General features: G+C 42.7%; 1 protein-coding gene across 1 annotated transcript in view; it reads right to left on the bottom strand.

Moving 5' to 3' along the window:
* KIAA1210 (KIAA1210 ortholog) overlaps positions 1-19,153 on the bottom strand; it is a 47,326-nt gene that overhangs the window by 16,384 nt on the left and 11,789 nt on the right. Inside the window, exons 4-6 of the mRNA XM_027609498.2 lie at positions 17,137-17,212; positions 16,625-16,762; positions 12,752-12,895 (exon numbers count right to left, since the gene is read on the bottom strand). Of these exons, the coding sequence (XP_027465299.1) occupies positions 12,752-12,895; positions 16,625-16,762; positions 17,137-17,212 (358 nt within the window). The remainder of the gene's footprint in view (positions 1-12,751; positions 12,896-16,624; positions 16,763-17,136; positions 17,213-19,153) is intronic.

Genomic DNA, 19,153 nt, shown 5'->3' with positions numbered 1-19,153 from the left:
GTCAACCCCTTATGCTGTCACTGGTCCTAAAAGCTGGAAGCTTCTCTGGCTGAAGCACTCCTAAAAAAGCAATCCTTGGGACCCCTGGGTGGCTCAGTCAGTTAAGCATCTGCCTTCGGCTCAGGTCATGATTCCGGGGTCCTGGGATCGAGCCCCGCATCGGGCTCCTCGCTCAGCGGGGAGTCTGCTTCTCCCTCTGCCTGCCGCTCTCCCTGCTTGTGCTCTCTCGCTCTCTGGCAAATGAACAAATAAGAATGTTTTAAAAAATTAAATGAAGAAGAGATCCTTCATGAACTCCTGTCCCTTGTCCTCCAGCAATATTGACCCTTCTGGTCAATAGGCTCCTTAGAGGCAAGGTGCACACTTCCACTGGGTTCCTTGTAGGTGAAAATGAGAAAGAGGAAATCCAGGTTGCTCCCCTGCTTAGAAAAGATTCAGGGGCTCCCCTTTGCCCTCAGGACAGGAACCCAACCATTTAATGGAGTTTACAAGGACAGAGGATTTGCATTTTCTCTTGTCCCTTACCCCCTTTTAATTAACATGAGGGGTCCACTGGGGTGAGAGGCACAGTCTCGGTCAGAAAAGCCCGTCAGGGCTGTGGGGTTTCTCCACAGGAGGGCCGGGTGGAGGGGAGAAAATCAGGCTGGAAGAGGGCTTGTCTGTAAGCTGCATTTGCATGTGACGAGCCCTGGGTGTGATATTGAACTCTACACCTGCAACTAATGATGTACCATATGTTGGCTAATTGAATTAAAAAAAAAAAAAAAGCTGCGTTTGCATAAACGGCACACTAACTTTATTTCCATTTACTGTTCAAGGACACCAAGCTGATGGGAGGACCCTGGGGAACTGGGTGCCCCCACCCCCAAGGAGGTGGGGATGGAGCCTGTCACCTTGTCCTCATTATGGCTGGCCTTCACCTCTCCAAACTATCTGGTCCTGGGGCTCCCAGTTCAGTTCCTCTGTGGGAGCTTCAAACTGGTTTCCTCTGGGCATCTTAACATAGCATTCTCTACACCTCAAAGACACACGCCAGAGCACCCCCCTTTCCTGAGAAGCTCCCAATATTTGTGTCAGGAGAGCCCCTCTGAAGGCCAGGTGATGAGCCACCTCTCTCCTGGACACCAATGGCGAAGGATACAGTTTAGCAGGTGGACACAATCTCCCTCTCTGTTCACTCACTAGCTCTTTCCAAACTAGCTTTCCACAGCACCAGGTATCTGTGATTCCAATGCCTGGTGCTAATGCGTCAGGCCAATGAGAGATCCAGGTGACTGTTCTGTCTGTGATTCTAGGAAAAAGGGGAAGGAAGGCTAGTTATCTTTGGTGGGGTCAGTCATGCAAAATTAGGAGTGGCCCCCAGAAGTTCTAACTTCTTGATGCAACTCTCATCCGTGAATTTATAGAACACCTTTTCCGGGCACTGTATATTTGCTTGGGTTATCTGTAGGAATGGTTCATTTAATACTCAGTGTACAGAGTAAGGTCTCTTGTTTTGTTCTTCTGAAACGTGCTCAGGCTGCAGGGCGGTCTTACGGTTCTGGTATCTGGGGACTAGGTGACAACGTCTATACTCCCGCCAACCTCACATGATCTGTCTCCCCGCGTCGCCTCTGTGACTGGCTCCTATCACTTTCTGCTCCAGGCACACTGCTGGTTTGCTGTACCTCAAACATTGCATGCGTGCCCTTCCCTTGGAGCATCTGCACTTGCTGTTCCTTCCGCCGGGCATGCTCTTCCCCCATGTTCATCTGACTGCCTCTCTCACTTCCTTCAGGTCTCCATACACAAGCCCCCTTCTCGCTGACACCTTCCCTGGCTGACCCAGTCACAATTTCATCCCTCCACCCGGGCACATCATCATCCCCTTCCGTGTGTTGTTTTCTTTCTCCTTGGCACTTTTTACCACTAATATCTTGTGTATTTTGCTTATTGATCTTGCTTATTGTCCATATCCCCCATGGCAACTATAAACTCCATGAAGAAGTGTTTTCATTTGTTTTATTTACTAGAGCATCCCTAACACCTAGAACCGAGCTGGTACATAGTGGTTGCTCAATAAATGTTTGCAGAACCGGTGAATTGATTATGTTAAAAGTTTCCACCAGATGTTGCCTTTCTGAGAAATTGCCAGCGAAAGCTCCTCGGTTCTCTGTATCATCTTAGTTACTCTTTCTGAAACCTCACTAGCTCCACCAAAAGGTAAACGGAAAGAGTCAAGGAGGCGATCCAGAAACCCTAAAGGGGCCCCATACAACTGGCTTTCTACGAAAACAAACTCGTGATGCCTAGACAACAAGCAAAGGCACAATGAATTTAAAATTTTTTTTTCACTTTGATTGGCATCCTAAACCTTGTAGTGTAAACGCTATAGGCAAAAGTGCTGTTCGGTGAAATTCACTCTATAGCAAAACAAAGAAATCAGGCTCAGCAAAATTCTGGCAAATGGCAGACTGAGTGTGGGCAGGAGAGAGCTTAGCTGCTCCCAGCCACAGCCTAAGCCAAGAGTCCATCAAACTTAACAATAGCCACTAGTCTCCCCGTGCTTGATGGACTCTCGGTAAGGAATCTCTGGGCATTAGATCTCAACACAGACCCACAGCTATCTTTGAAAGGGGGCTAAAAATAAGAGAGCAAAGCCATCAAGCATTATCGCCACACGAAACAGCCCTAAGGGGATCTCTGTTGTTGAGGTTAGAGTATGTCGTACGGGTATAGAGTGTGTGTATATTTTACAATTTCCCTTAAACTCAGAAGTGAATTAAATAAACAGTTCATTAAATAAATGATTCAAATAAACCCTCTGGAACTCTGGGCAGTGTTTCTGAAAGTATGGTCTGGGATTCCCCCACGCCTCCGAATCACCTGGAGTGTTGAAAAAAAATATATTTTAAAGGACACACCAAGACCTGATGAATAAGACTATCGGGGGAGGGGCCTGACGATAGGCTCAACAGGCTCTCCAAGTGAGTCTTCCTGGTTGTGAATCACTCCTAACTCTCTGGTGTGACAAGAAAGGCTCTCATTTTCAAGCAGAAGCACAGCAAAACCCGAAATAACCCCACCGGTTGCCTCAGAGCAGGAACCAGTAATATCTGGATTCCCTCTGGGAGGTGGGGCCCCATCTTTAGGCCCTACCTTTTCTTTCAGCCATATTGGTTAAGAGAAACCTAGAAAAGTTACCGCAGGAGCCAACCAGAGGATTTTATGAGCTACCTAGGAAAAGCAAGCCTAATCCCTTCCTGGCAGGTTTCTGAAAGAAAATCAAGTGAAGGAAATGGGGCTCCTTTCTCTACTTTTCCTTCCCCTCATGCAACCCCTTCCCTCCCTTCCTGCACTCTGAGAGCCAACACACCTCTCTCTACCCAGTGTGCATATTATTAAGGAAGGACAAGATGTTTTCATTCGTTCTCTTGTGTTTTAGAGGGGAGTTAGCACAGACAGCTTTTGATTAACAGCTAGAGTTAAATGAGCTCCTTTTGCCTCAACATCCGGGAGAGGTGCCAGGCCTGGCACCTACTAACCCAGAATCTTCCTGGGGAAGGAACCTGGCCAGAGGAAGGGATCCTTCAGCACTGGTTGGTAGTGGTGCTGGATACCCTTTTGTGTTAGTTCAGATAAGGGCTGCTCTTTGGAAAATTAAAACGCATTTTAGCTCCCCTCTTTCCCTTCTGTCAAGTTTCTAGACCCAGTGCAAAATAGTTCAGTCAATAATCCACCCTTTTGGTCATCTTTTTGATGGTTTCTTTGTTGTATGATGCTAGGGTCTCTCCCTTTTCTTTTAAGTCTTGATAAGAAACACTTGAGGGAGGCTAGAGAGCACTTTCGGTGATTCTTGGAACAAAGGAGAACCCCCACTGTTATGTCTTAAATAAGGGCATGACCTGGTGGCTATTTCAGCCCAGGTTTCATCACGCATTGGGCCCCAAAAGCTGTCCCATAGAAAGCTCTCCAGAAGGAGGAGCAGCTCTTGATGGGAACAGTGTTCCTCAGCGGACGCTTCTCTACCAAGACGTACGCACACAGGGTAGGAGACCCGATATTGGCCATTAGGATTTTCATTTCCCGGGTGTGTCATTGGGCTTCTGTGCCCATTCCTGAGAATTCCCGTACAACTGCTGCTTCACTCGGAATCTCCGTTTCATAAGAGCTGTTGTGGCCACCATTTTGCCAATCAGAAAGTTCTGGGAGGTGGACTTTCACATATTCCCTGCAGCCCGCCCCCCTTCCTCTGGCCATCTCTTCAAGTTCTTAACTAGTATGGAGAAGGAAGGACATGAACTTTGGAATTGAATAGGCCCGAATTTGAGGTCCTAGTCATGCCATTTATTAGCCGTTTGACCTGGGACAAGTTACCTGACCTCTTTGAGCCTCAGTTTCTATGTCTCTAAAACATATCTCTGTGTCTCTAAAACATTGTCTCTAAAAGGATAATAGTAATATACAATTCGGTGTGCTGTTGTAAGGGTGGAATTCAGCAATCCAGGGGAAGTGCCATTCACAGAAGAAAGTCTCAGGAAGTGTGAGCAGCTGTTGCTGTCATGGGTGTTGGTTGTACAAATTGAAAGAGCTGCTGGAGTCCACATGGTTTGGTGAAAAGCCCTGTGACTTTAGGCAGGACTCCTGGGTTTGAATCCCAGCTCTGTCTCCGGTTGGCTCTGTAGCCTTGGCCAAGTCATTTCAGCTCTCTGAACCTGTTTGTTTGGTTTCTTTTCCACCTAAAACAGGAATAATGCTATCTTCCCCATCTATCATACAGAGTTCCTGAGACAATCAAATGCACCTCTACGTGCAAAATCACTTTGTAAGCTACAAATTTCTATGCAACAGTGGCGACGGGGGCATTATGCTCTCCCTTTGCAGTATCGGAGAACTAAAAATAATATCGCGGGGCTTCAGAGACCGATTTGTAAATAATAATGGTGAATTATGGAGTAGGCCATCAGGAGTAAAGCAAGAGAGACATGGCAAGGAGGCAGCCTTGCAGCCGTCTACGTGAGCTCTTCAGGAGCCAATATGATGGAACAACTGGCAACCGCTTAACCCCCACCATGTTCAATAGCGACATTTATCCTGCAGTGGGACAAAAGCCCAGGTGTTTCATCAGCTCAAATTTTAAGCACTTAAGTAGCCGATACACCCCTTTCTCAAGAGTGAAAACCGACTGGGCTGCATACGCATGGCTTCTTTTCCACACAATTCTTTTTCCCCGTGAAGAGCAATATTGAAGAAAAATATCCTACCGACTCATAAGGGAATACAGATGAAGATGGGCCGGGTTGGGAAAGTGGGAGGGTCAGTCAGGGCAGTGCTAAGTAGGAAGATCCTCTGGTCCAAGGGTGGGGGCTAAAGATGGTCCGTGGGGTGGGTGAGTCAGGCCCTGCTAAGGCAGACTGCCTGCTGAGGGAGCCCTGGGCTTGCGTCTCTCTGTTGCGGTTAGAGCTGAGGTCGAGCGGAAAGTCACAGTGGCTCACGTCACAAAGGCTCTGCAGAGATACCTGTTCATCTTCATTGCCACTCTGGCCTGTGCTCAAAGAACTGAAGCCCCTGAACTGGGACAGAGGGCTGGGAGGCCCCCAGACGAAGATCACTCAGGGAAGAAACAGCAAGTTTTGCTAAACCAAAACTCAAACGGGAAAAGCAACTCAACTCAGGGAAATGTGGAAGGAATAGGCAGAGACAGCAAGGCTTCCGGCAATCCTTCCAATCCTGCCCCCAGGAGTTTGAAGAAAAAAGCTAGCCTAGGGTAAAAGGTCTTCTGTGTCCTTTTAAAATTCTCTCTCGGGGCGCCTGGGTGGCTCAGTCGTTAAGCGTCTGCCTTTGGTTCAGGTCATGATCCTAGAGTCCTGGGATCGAGCCCCGCATCGAGCCCCCCATCAGGCTCCCTGCTCGGCGGGAGGCCTCCCTCTCCCTCTCCCACTCCCTCTGCTTGTGTTCCCTCTCTCGCTGTGCCTCTCTCTGTCAAATACATAAATAAAATCTTCAAAAAAAATTCTCCCTTTATCGCTACTTTTTGCCATTTTAATTATTACGGGTCTTGGGGTCCTTGAAAGAGAACGTGTTTCCTTCTGCCACCAGCAGGGGGCAGCAGCTTAGAGAGGAAAATAAAACAGCCCGCTTGGCAAGACACCCCCCGCCCCCACCCAGAGACTCAGCTATCTTTCAGTCTGACTTCCCTCCTTGGATGATGTGGTTTTCCGCCTAGCTCCCTAGTTGATCCTCAGCGAGAAGGCAGTTGGAGCTGGCTTTGTGGGAAAGCCTCTGGGGTTGAACTACTCGGGGGTCATAATTTATGGGAAGCTTAGAATAGCATCCAGGCCGGCACATCTGGTTGGGATGGGGATTACAGCTGCTTCTCGGGATGCCGCCGTTGCTGCAGTTGCTGCCCTCCGCGTGCTCATCACCGTGAACTAATGAACCAGGAAGCGTGGCAGAAACAGCTAAGAAACGCTCACGCCTGGGGGGTGGGAGGGGTTTGACCACACCGCCCAAGATGAGACTTTCTGCCTGGCAGCCCAACATTTAACCTATTGCAAGCAACCTGACGAGTACTTGAACTTACTAATAGAAAGTTTGTTACATTCAAGCAGGGCAAATGTTTAGACTGATGCTTGGAAATGTTGACTATAAATAATTTAGTTCTATTTATTGACCTATAAAATACATAGTTAGCCTACTCAAATTAACAGAAAGAAAAAAACCCTATGTCTTCAAATGTTACCTAATTTTTAAAATTGTACCCCCAAGATAAATACCAAGAAAAGAATTTAAAAATATAGAGAGAAGGAAATAAGAAGGGAATGAAAATGGGTACACTGGGGCACCTGGGTGGTTCAGTCGGTTAAGCATCTGCCTTCCGCTCAGGTCATGATCTCAGGGTCCTGGGATCGAGCCCCGCATCGGGCTCCTTGCTCAGTGGGGAGCCTGCTTCTCCCTCGCCCTCTGCCCCTCCCCCTGCTTGTGCTCTCTTTGCCTCTCTCTCAAATAAATAAGTAAAATCTTTAAAAAAAAAAAAAAAGAAAATGGGTACACTAAGACAAAACAATTAAATCCAAAAGAAGGTGGCAGTGGAGGAACTGAGGGGAAAAAAAAGATATAAGATAGGCAGGGAAAAAAGAGCAAAATGGCAGCAGTAAGTGCTTCCTTATTAGCGATTACTATGAATGTAAACTATGAGTGTAAATAAATTAAATTCTCGAATCAAAAGGTAAAAATTGGCAAGATGGATTTAAGAAATATGATCTCTTTATATGCTGTATACAAAAGACTCCCTTTAAATCCAAAGACACAAATAAGTCAAAAGCGAAAGGATGATAAAAGATATTCAAAGCAAATAGCAACCAAAAGAGCCAGGTGGCTACACCAATATCAGATAAAATAGACCTTAGCTCAAAATTGTTATAGAAGATCAATATTGACCTAATACACTGATAAAAGGGTCAATCTATCAGAAAGAAAGAACAACCATAAGCATATACACCCCAAACAGTCCCCTCCAAATACATGAAGAAAAATGGACAGAATTGAAAAGAGAAATAGTCCTACAATAGTAGTTACAGACTTCAATATCCCATTTGCAAAGAGAAATAGTCCTACAATAGTAGTTACAGACTTCAATATCCCATTTGCAAAGTAAATAAACAACTAGACAGAAGATCAATAAGGAAATAGAGGACTTGAAACAATCTATAAACCAAGTAAACCTAACAGGTGTATATATAGAGAGAGAACATTCTGTACAGCAAGAGCATAACACATATTCTTCTGAAGTACACATAGAACATTCTTCTGGATCGACCATATGTGAGGCCACAAAATAAGTCTTAATAAATTTTAAAAGATGGAAATCATACAAAGCATCTTCTCTAACTACAATGGATTGAAACCAGCAATCAATAACAGAAGGAAAGCTGGAAAATTCACAAATAGGTGGAAATTAAACAACACAGCTGTAAGCAAACAATGGATCAAAGAAGAAATCAAAAGGAAAGTTAGAAAATACTTTGACATGAATAAAAACTGAAACACAACAAAATGTATGTGATACAGTAAAAGCAGTCCTTGGAAATGTATAGATATACATTGCCTATGTTAACAAAGAAGAAAGATCACAAATTAATAACCTAACTCTCCACTGTAAGGAACCAGAGGGAGAAGACTAAGCCCAAAGCTAGCAAAAGGAAGGAAATAATAAAGATTAAGGCAGAGATAACAAAATATGGAATAGAGAAACAACAGAGAAAATCAATAAAACCAAAGTGGAATCCTTGAAAAGTAAAACAAAATTGACCAATCTTTAGCCGGATTTACTAAGGCAAAAAGAGAGAAGACACAAATTACTAAAATCAGAAGTGAAAGGGGACAATCACTACTGACCTTAAATAAAAAGAATTATAAGACAATACTATACATTTGTATATCAACAAATTAGATAGCCTAGAGGAAAGGGATACATTCCTAGACACACCCAAATTATCAAAATTGACCCAAGAAGAAATAGAAAATCTGAATTCACCTATAACAAGTAAAGAGATTGAATCAGTAATCAAAACTTCCCAACAAAAACAACAAAAAAGACCAGGACCAGATGGCCTCACTGATGAATTCTACCAAACTTTTAAGGAATAATCCACACCAATCCTTAAGAAATATTTCAAAAACAATGGAAGAGAGAACACCCTGATTTTGCGAGGCCAGCATTGCCACGATTCCAAAGCCAGATAAAGGTATCATGAGAAAAGGACACCATAGACCCATATCCCTCATAAAAACACATGCAAAAATGCTAGCAAACCAAATCCAACAGCATATTAAGGCAGTTGTATAGCATGACGACTTTGGTTTTACCCCAGGATTGCAAGGAGGTTTGCATATGAAAATCACTCAATATAATATACCATATTAATAAAATGAAGGACAAAAATAACATGATCATCCCAATTGATGCAGAAAAGCATATGACAAAATCCAATACCTTTTCATGCTAAAAACACCTAACAAACTAGGGATAGAAAGCATATGTGAAAAATCCATAGCTAACATCATATGCAATGGTGAAAGACTGAAATCTTTCCCCCTACAATCAAGAATAAGACAAGGATGTTCACTCTTAGCACTTTTATTCAACATTCTACTGGAAGTTCTAGCCAATTAGGCAAGGAAAAGAAACAAAAAGCATGCAAATTGGAAAGGAAGAAGTAAAACTATCTCTATATATAAATGACATGATCTCATATATAGAAAACTATATATATATGTGTGTGTGTGTGTGTGTGTGTGTATGTGTATATAGTTGTAGTCAATATAATTATACTGGATAGTCAGGTGGGGAATTTCAAAGAGCAATGGAAACTATAAAAAAGGAACCAAATAGAAATTCCTAAAACTGAAAATTACAATGGTTGGGGGAAAAAATTCCCAGATAGATTTTGCATTCTCATAAAAGCAAAAGAAAATATCAAGTGAATTTATACAGAGAGGTCAATAAAAAAGACATAATATGAAGAAAAGAAATTAAAAGATTAACAAAAATAAAATTCTAAAGAATCCCTATAAATCTAGGAGAGCTAATAAATGAATTAATCAAAATTGAAAGATACAGGATCAACAAACAAAAATCAGTTAAACTTCTATACACTGGGCATGAGCAATCTAAAAAGGTAATTAGGAAAACTCTTCCATTCACAATGACATCAAAAAGAATAAAATACTTAGAAATAAGTTTAACCAAAGCGGTGTGAGACTTGTACACTAGAAACTACAAAACATCACTGAAAGAAATTAAAGACCTAAAAAAAAAAAGAAAAAAGAAATTAAAGACCTAAATAAATGAAGACATCCTGTGTTCATGGAATTGGAAGACTTAATGTTAAGATGGTGATACTGCCCAAAGTGATCTAAAAATTCAATGCAATCCTTATCAAAATCCCAATGTGCTTTTTTTAAAAAAATTTTTTTAAAGATTTTACTTATTTGAGAGAGAGAGAGTGTGCATGAGCTGGGGGAGTGGCAGAGGGAGAAGCAGATTCCCCACTGAGCAGTGAACCCAACGTGGGGCTCAATCCCAGGACCCTGAGATCATGACCTGAGCTGAAGTCAGACGCTTAACCATCTGAGCCACCCAGGCGCCGCTCCCAATGTGCTCTTTAGACGATATGGAAAAACTTATTGTAAAACTGATATGGAATTGCAAGGGACCCCAAAAAGCCTAAACGATCTTAAAGAAAAAAAGGAACAGAATAGGAGGATTCTCACTTCCTGATTTTGAAACTTACTACAAAGCTACAGTAATCAAGAGAGTTGGTACTGACATAAGCAGAGACATACAGATCAATGGAATAGAATTGAAAGTCCAAAAATAAATCCATTCATCTGTGGTTAACTGATTTGCAACAAACGTGCCAAGAACATTAAATGGAGGAAACAATAGTCTTTTCAACAAATGGTGCTGGGACAACTGGATAGCCACGTGCAAGAGAGTGAAGTTAGACCCTATCTCACAGCATATATAAAAAAGAACTCAAAATGGATCAAAGACCTAAACATAAGAGCTAAAACTTTTAGAAGAAAACATAGGGGTAAATTTTCATGATCTTAGAGTGGGCAATGGTCTCTTTGATATGACACCAAAAGTACAAGTACCAAAAGGAAAAAATATCAATAAATTGGATTTCATCAAAATTAAAATATTTTTTTAAATGTTATTCTTTTGAAAGAATTAAAAGGCAACTCACAGAATGGGTGAAGTATTTGCAAATCATATATCTGAAAAGGGTCAAGTATCCAGAATATATAAAGAACTCATAACTCAACAACAAAAAAACAAACAACACAATTAAAAATGGGCAAAGTACTTGAATAGAACTTTCTCCAAAGAAAGATAAACAAATGGCCAATAAGCATATGAAAAGATGCTTAACAGCGTTAGCCACTAGGGAAATGCAAACCAAGACCACAATGAGATACCACTTCCCAGCCACTAGAATGACTATTTTTTTAAAAATATGGAAAGTAACAAGTGTTGGCTAGCATTTGGAGATAATCAGAACACTTATACCTAAGCAGGGGGGAATGTAAAGTGGGGTAGCTGCTGGGGAAAACAGTTTGGTGGTTCCTCAAAAAGTTAAATATAGAATTACCATGTGCTCCAGCAATTCTGCTCTTAGGTATGCATGCAAAAGACTTGAAAACAAGTGTTCAAACAAAAACTGTATATGAATGTTCAGAGGAGCATTATGCACAATAGCGAATAGGTAGATAGGACCCAAATGTCCATCAGTGGATGAATAGCTAAACAAAATTCGGTATATCCATACAATGGAGTATTATTCAGCCACAAAAAGGATTGAAATACTACAACATGGATGAACCTCAAAAAAAACTGTACTAAGTGAAAGAAGCCATATGCAAAAGGCCATATGCTGTATGATTACGTTTATATGAAGTATCCAGAATGGGCAAATCCAGAGGCAGAGAGCAGATTGGTGGTTGCCAGGGGCTGAGAGGAGGGAGGAATGATGAGTGACTGCCTGATAAATGTGGGGCTTCTGTTCGGGAACCAAAACTATTCGGGAACTAGATAGTGGTGATGGTTGCATTGCATTGTGAATGAACTTAATGCCACTGAATTGTACACTGTAACATGATAAATTTTGTCATGTGTATTTTATCACAGTAAAAATATTATCTAATTCAATCCTTCTACCAATTCAGACTAATTTGTCTGATTTAGTGGTATTCTGCAGAAAATACATATAGTCTAAATCCATAACTCAGTGAGCATCCATATCCACCTACCACCTGCCTGTGCTTTAAGTTTGTCCTAACTTGATTGCTTTTTTTGTTGTTGTTGACTCATCTAACTGAAGGCTGCTTCCCTCCATAGGATCTTTTAACATCAAAACAGTTTTGTGCTGACTCGCCAATTATCTTCATTATCAATTACCTTTCTGTTTACTTTTTAGTTCCCAAGGTTAATTGTTCTAAACTCTACTTCACTTTAAAAGTCCTTTCAAGTTTGGGGTGCCGGGGGGGGCTCAGCTGGTTGAGCATCTGACTTCAGGTTTCAGCTCGGGTGGGATCGAGCCCCGGGTTGGGCTCAGCATAGAGTCTGTTTGTCCTGCTCCCTCCCCCTCTGCGCCTCTGCTCTCTCTCATAAATAAGTAGATGGATAGATAGATAAATAGATAACTAAAACCTTTAAAAGTCCTTTCAAGTTCAACAACAACCAATTAAATTAACCACACATTAGGTTGAGAATGGAAGTATTGATATGGGCACAATCTACTCATTTTTCACTTGTTGATGGATATTATTTGATTGACAAACCTAGATGTCCGAAATGCACATGCATGCCCTCTCATGTGTCAAATGATTTTTCGTATGGGTGTGTGTCTACCAAACAATACTACGTGCCCTAACCTTTGAGATTTTGGCTTTCGAAAACATAGAGGCTTTACTTCCATAAAAATCTCCATTGTTTTCTTCCCCAAATAACTGAAAACATCTGCAAACTCTTATTGTTTTCTGAAATACTGTCTTCCATAGCTTATAAACTAAAGTGCTAATTATTTGGTTTGTAGAATTGGACAGAAAATGTAAACCACCATGCAAATCAAAAGTCAAAAATGGCTGCTTCTTCCCCAAATGGCCCCCTAGTGTTAAGCTACAGCAGAAGGAGAGTGCAAGAGATTATGCCTCTGACCTGTGTCCCCCAACCAAACTTACCACTTCGGATGGGGCTAACACTCACCTTCAATGTCACGACCTTGAGTGGTAAAGTTTTCTTATGTGGGGACTCCTCGTCAACAGAGATTTCTTCAAAGTCGGCAGAAATTGTGTCAGACCGGAGAAGAGGGGGGCTGTAGCTGGAGTGGCGTGGGCACAGTGAGGGGAGCTGCCAAGGAGGAGAGTAGAAGGAAAAAAGTTAAAACTTGTGTGCTTTCCTCCAAATTACTGGCGTTCTCTTCTTGCTTCATGGTTGAAAGACTAAGACCCCAAAATGAAAAAACAAGCCAAGAAAAGATCTCCTTCCTCCCTGTCTTCGCTTCTGGTACCTATGCAAACCAAAGACCAATAGCCTTGGGCCACGCTCTGGGTTGTGGCACACTTTTGCCAAAGACAAAGACAGAAACTTTGAACTGCTTGTTTGATCAAAACCAGAATTCTGGTGTTCTCTCTCTACTGATGCTAACTATAAATCTTCTTTGAGTCTGATCTTTGTTTTGATTTTGGCCTTGTCTTTGGAAGTCTGGTTCTTGTGGAGGTTGAATTTTGGGGTTAAGGTCTAGGCTTGGCATCCAAACTATAATCCTTGCTCCTATCATTTCAGGAATTGTCTGGATCAGATCTTGACTGATAACAACCAACAGGTTGTTTATCTTAATCCTGTCAAGATTGATCTTCGGGAATTATTAGAAAATCTACAGAACTAGCCCTGATTAGAACTGCTTTCCTAGAATTCCTAAGGAGATAAAATTGATCATTTGGGTTTTCCCTGGGCTTCAGCACACAATTTAGTTCATTCCAATTTGAACCTCATGGCACACTTGAATCTGAGGAACTGGTCTCTGCCATGGTCATTTGGATGCGGATCAGAATCTCTGATTTGATCTTTAACAAATACTGGTTAAACACCTACAGTGTGCCACACCCCATTCTAAGCATTGGGCCTATGGTAATGAACAAGACAAAATCTTTGCTGACCTGGAGCTGACATGCTTTCTTCTGTCTCCTGTTCAGGACAGATGGCCTTCAAACTCTCAAAACCAAAGACAAGGGGCCCCGAGGAGGATTTGTCCAAGGTTCTGCCCCTGGAGAACTCCTGGCTAGTGTCTAAGGTGCCCCCTTATTACTAGCAGGCCCCATTGGAGGCTCTTGAGAAGAAGTCTCAGAACTTCACCAGCCCCAAGCCCGATTCTAATAACAATAATGACAACTAACTTTTACTGAGGGCTTTACTCTGCTTTAATCTGCATTATTTCCTTCCTTTTGCTAGCTTTGGGTTTAGTTTGCTCTTCTCTTTCTAGTTCCTTCAGATGAAGGGTTAGGTAGTTAGGTTATTGATTTGAGATCTTTCTCCCTGCCAGGCCGGGAGTGTTCTTCATAGATGCGTTTCACTCGAAACTTGCAACAATTCTTTGAAGCACCTGCTCTTTCCCGATGGGGAAAACCAGGTCTGAGAGATGACGTGACTGGCCCTCATTCTCACGGTGGCCGAACAAGCGTTTGAAAGGTCTGCTTGCCTTTAGAGCCCATGTTCTTAACCACTGTGCACTCCTGTCTCCTAACTGTAAGAGCCAGGAAGAGGGGATGTCCCATACTCAAGTTCAGGGAGTTTAAAGGCAACAACCAGAAGAGAGGGTGTGCCTCCTTCCTTAAGAGGGTGTGCCTCCTTCCTTAAGAAGGGCCTCCTTCCTTAAGAAGGGCCTCCTTCCTTAAGAAGAGTCAGGTCTGGGGCGCCTGGGTGGCTCAGTTGGTTAAGCAACTGCCTTCGGCTCAGGTCATGATCCTGGAGTCCCAGGATCGAGTCCCGCATCGGGCTCCCTGCTCAGCGGGGAGTCTGCTCCTCCCTCTGACCCTCTTCCCTCTCGTGTTTTCTATCTCTCATTCTCTCTCTCTCAAATAAATAAATAAAATCTTTAAAAAAAAAAAGAAGAGTCAGGTCTGTGAGCAGTAAGAAAACTGCTTTGCAGCCTTTGCAGTTTCTTAAATTACCTAATTCAATTTGTTTCCACAAGAAGATGTTCACAATCTGCCAGTACCTCTTATCTATTTGTCCTCAAACAAAAAGGACATGAAATGTCTTGGAGAGTAATCTGGGCACCCACACTCTTAACACTTCAGATAAGACAGCAGGTGAAAATCTGGCAGAGAATAAAACACCGGTTCAGTCTTGGTATTTCTAAAAGAACGATACACCGGAGGTTCCTCTCCCACAATCTCCCAGTTGCTCTGAATGTCACATGATCCATTACGGATCCTGCCCCTTCAAGGAACCCAGCCATTGGCCATTTCCCTACTTGCTCAGCATCTATGTAGCCCGGGGGGGGGGGGCGGTCAGGACCCTCGACTTGATGCTATCAACCACCCTGTCATTTAGGGTTGTGACCCTGGCACTTAAGGGAAGTCTCCCATGCAAAGATCGATCTGATGGTTGATGGCTCAGGTTTGGTTAACACCCCACCCTGTCTTCAGCCCTGTTTCTCAGAAGAGGGACCAGAGGAGCAGGCCAAAGATGTGAGGAGTGGGCCCAAACCAGCCATTTAAGAAAACTTGTCTTTGGGCTGTCGTGGTTTTCCCTATCCACCCCTTTCACTGCGAGAGGAAATGCCCCTAGAATCTTTACTTTTAATTTTCAACCCCCTCTCCCCCCAAATCATCCTTCTAGAGCAATGGCATGCCTGCTCTGAGAGTCTCTCTGTTGCTAGGACTAAGAGAAGAGGGAGAGAGGGAGACTTCCAGGACCCAGGTTTCCCCTTCCTTCCTTTCTTTTTTTTAAATAGTGTTTTATTTTTTATTAACATATAATGTATTATTTGTTTCAGAAGTACAGGTCTGTGATTCATCAGTCTTACACAATTCACAGTGCTCACCATAGCACATACCCTCCCCATGTCCATCACCCAGACACCCCATCGCTCCCACCCAGGTTTCCCCTTTCTGCATGTGAGAAATCACCCTGTAGCACTTGGTCATGTACATCTGGATTTTTGCCACTGGGTGGCAAGGGAGTGTCGCTGTGGAGACAAGCAAAAGCTCGTGTTGGTGTTCAAAACTGAGGATTAGAAGTGACTTTTCCTGCTGTGGTGCAAGAGGGCAAGAGTCCGCTGACCTAGGGCCTGCTTTATAACTATAAGATCAGCCCCACTTCTGACAAACTCAGCGTTTGCTTGTCTGCCCTCGACCGTTAATGTAGACAGCAGAACTTTCACACACGGTACAGAAACCAGAGTGAGAGATATGGGGTCTTAAACAGACGTGTCACCAGTAAGCCCCAGTGACCTTTTGCCAAATGCAAAATCATCAGCTCTTCAGTGGAAAAGGGTCTCCCCCTCGTGTGGCCTTCTCAGTTACCCAGGGATCCTTGGGTATCATCCTGCCCACAGGCTGAGAGGAGGAATGCAGCTGCTTAGGGTGATCTCCCTGACAATATTTCCAGTTCGCCCCTGGAACATTTCTAGATCAGAGCTCCAGAAGAGTCTAACTGAGCAATGGTTAGGGTTATCTGGAGGTAAAAGACTGCTCTATGCATGTGCATAGACTAAAGGTATACCCTTCTCCCTGTTGAGGCAGGCACAAAGAAATTGAATATCTTAAAGCCTGGGATGTTGGAAAGACCGTGGGTTTTGAGGTCAGTGCATCTGGGTCAGGTTTCCAGGTCTACCATTTACTATCTGGGTGAGACTGAGCAATTTCTTTAACCTCTCTGAGTATTCTATCCTCACAAGCAATTGTTTGAGGTAGAGATTAATATTATACCCACTGTAGATGAGGAAAGGAAGGCTCAGAGAGGTCAAGCAATCAGCCCAAGATCACAGAGCCAGTAAGTAGCAGAGCGAGAATTCAAGCATAGGTCTGTCTGTCTGACTCAGCTGCCATACTTGGCCCAATTCCCCTCTATTACCTCAGTGATCTTGGAGTCCCCAGTCCACATTCCACTTCTGGGCACATGAAGGGGCACAGCTCCAAACGTAAGTCCAGAAACAGCTCCATGCACGTTACTAGTCCCAGATCTAGGCAGAGTTCTGGAGACTTGAGATCTCTGTAGAAGAACGAAAGAACATGGTGGTTGGAATGCCTGCACATTAACCAACAGTGGAATGTCACCATCCTAAGACTTAACGCATTCTTGGGGTGTGTCAAGTGAATATGGTAATGCTAGCCAACACTGTGTGCTGGGCACTAGGTCAGCGCATCGTGTATTTCTACACTCTCCCTTCTTTACAATAGCCCTGTGGGGTAGAATCAGGTGAGGAGCAAGGCCATATTCCCCCCTCCTTGTTTTTTGGCAGATTGGGATGGGGGTGGGGGGGAAGAATGAAAGAGGAGGAGTCTAATTAGGCACTGATGCGAGTTCACTCTTACCTGTAGAGGTCTGCCTCTCTGGGGCTCTGGAGAGGGGCAGATTCTACTTACTGATATTTCAGGCTCAGAATCCAACATGAAGATGCTGTCATGGGACAGGGCTTTGCTGCCCATGCTGCTCCTGGCCCTGAACAGGAAGGAAAAGGTCTTGTAAGAGCAGCCCAAGGGCTGTAGGAACTGAAGACACGTGTATATCCACAGCATGACATATCACAGACACCTCAGAAAGGGGGCAAGGATGCACAGGTGCTGACAGAGAAGGTTTTCCATGAGATATGAAGTGAAAAAATAAAGAATAGTATGCTCTCATTTAATATATATACCCAAGGGCACCTGGGTGGCTCAGTGGGTGAAACGTCTGCCTTCGACTTGGGTTATGATCCCCGGGTCCTGAAATTGAGTCCCGCATCCGGCTCCCTGCTCAGCGGGGTGTCTGCTTCTCCTTCTGCCCGCCCCCATTTGTGCTCTCTCTCTCAAATAAATAAATAAATAATATATATATACCTATATTACATACACATACAGTTTATGTTCATAGAAAAAATCAAGAAGGATATCCACCAAATAATTAGTGGCAGCTCCCTCTGGGGAATGGCATTGGGGGCAGGGGGAAGGAACCTTAATTTCCTACTTTATGTACTTCTGTATAATTTTGATTTTTTAAATTATCAACACATATCTTTTTTATATAATGGTTTTGAGATATGGTTTACATACCATACCATTCACTCATTTAAAGTGTACAAGAGCAGCAATGCTGTGGAATGGGAGGGAAGACCCTAAGTCTTTCTATTATTAAGGTAAGAGTTATAAAAGATCTTTCACACCCAAATTTCTCTCTAGTGTTTTTGTTTTGATTTAAAATACCAAACATCTGCCCAGATACTGGAGACCCTCATTCACTAGATCTTTTCCTCTTTCACACAAGGGCTCTGGGATACATCTGTCTGATTTTCAAAGCCATCTTATGCACCCACCCCCAGCTTGTTAACCCAGATGGAAATACCTTCTGATTGGGAATAAAACCAGGTTGACAACAATTAAGCATTAGGGCAAATCAGGGGAAAGTTAGAAACAAATGAAGGGCTAACGGCACAAAAGACTCCTTTTGGAATGTTGGGAATATATTTTACCTGTGAAAAATTTCAACCAAAGACATCACAAGAAAAGAAGACTACAGACTAATATCTCTTATGAAATAGATGTAAGAATCTTCAATAAAATACTAGTAATCTGAATCTAGCAACATAAAGAATTATACACTATTACCAAGTAGAACTTGCAAGAAATGTGAGGTTATCTTAATATATGAAAATCAACGTAATACGCCATATCAACAGAATAAAAACAAAAACTGTGGGGTCATTTCAATAAATACAGAAAAAGCATTTGTAAAATCCAAATACATAATAGATACACTCATGATAAATACTCTCAACCTTGACAGAGGACATCTGTGAGAAACTCTCAGCTAATGTCACACTTAATGATGAAAGACTGAATGTTTTCTCCCTCAGATCAGGGACAAGACAAGGATGTCTGCTGTTGCCACTTCGATTCAACTTTGTCCCGGGGGTTCTAGCCAAGGCAATTAGGTAAGAAAATTAAATAAAAGGCATCCATATTGGACAGGAAAACGTGAAATTATCTCCAATCATAGATGACACAATCTTGTGTATAAAACTCCTAAGGAATCCAATAAAAACTACTAGAACTAATACATGAGTTCAGCAAGGCTACAGGATAAAAGACCAATATGTAACGATTGATTGTATTTCTATATACTTGCAATGAACAACCCAGAAATGAAATGACAAAAACACTTCCAATTTTCAACATTTACAATAACATCAATAAGATTAAAACATGTAGGAATAAATTTAATGAAAAGTGTGTCAAAATTATACTCTGAGCACTCTAAAACACTGATGAAAGAAGTTAAAGAAGAAAACCTAAGCAAATGAAAAAGCAACCTGTGCTCAGGGCCCTGGAAGCCTTAATCTTGTCAAGATGGCAATAGTCCGCAAATTGATCTACAGATTTGATGTGATCACTATTGAAATTCCAG

The sequence above is a fragment of the Zalophus californianus genome, chromosome X (genome assembly GCF_009762305.2).
Source record: "Zalophus californianus isolate mZalCal1 chromosome X, mZalCal1.pri.v2, whole genome shotgun sequence".
Classification (NCBI taxonomy): domain Eukaryota; kingdom Metazoa; phylum Chordata; class Mammalia; order Carnivora; family Otariidae; genus Zalophus; species Zalophus californianus.
This window is presented reverse-complemented; position numbering and strand designations above follow the sequence as displayed.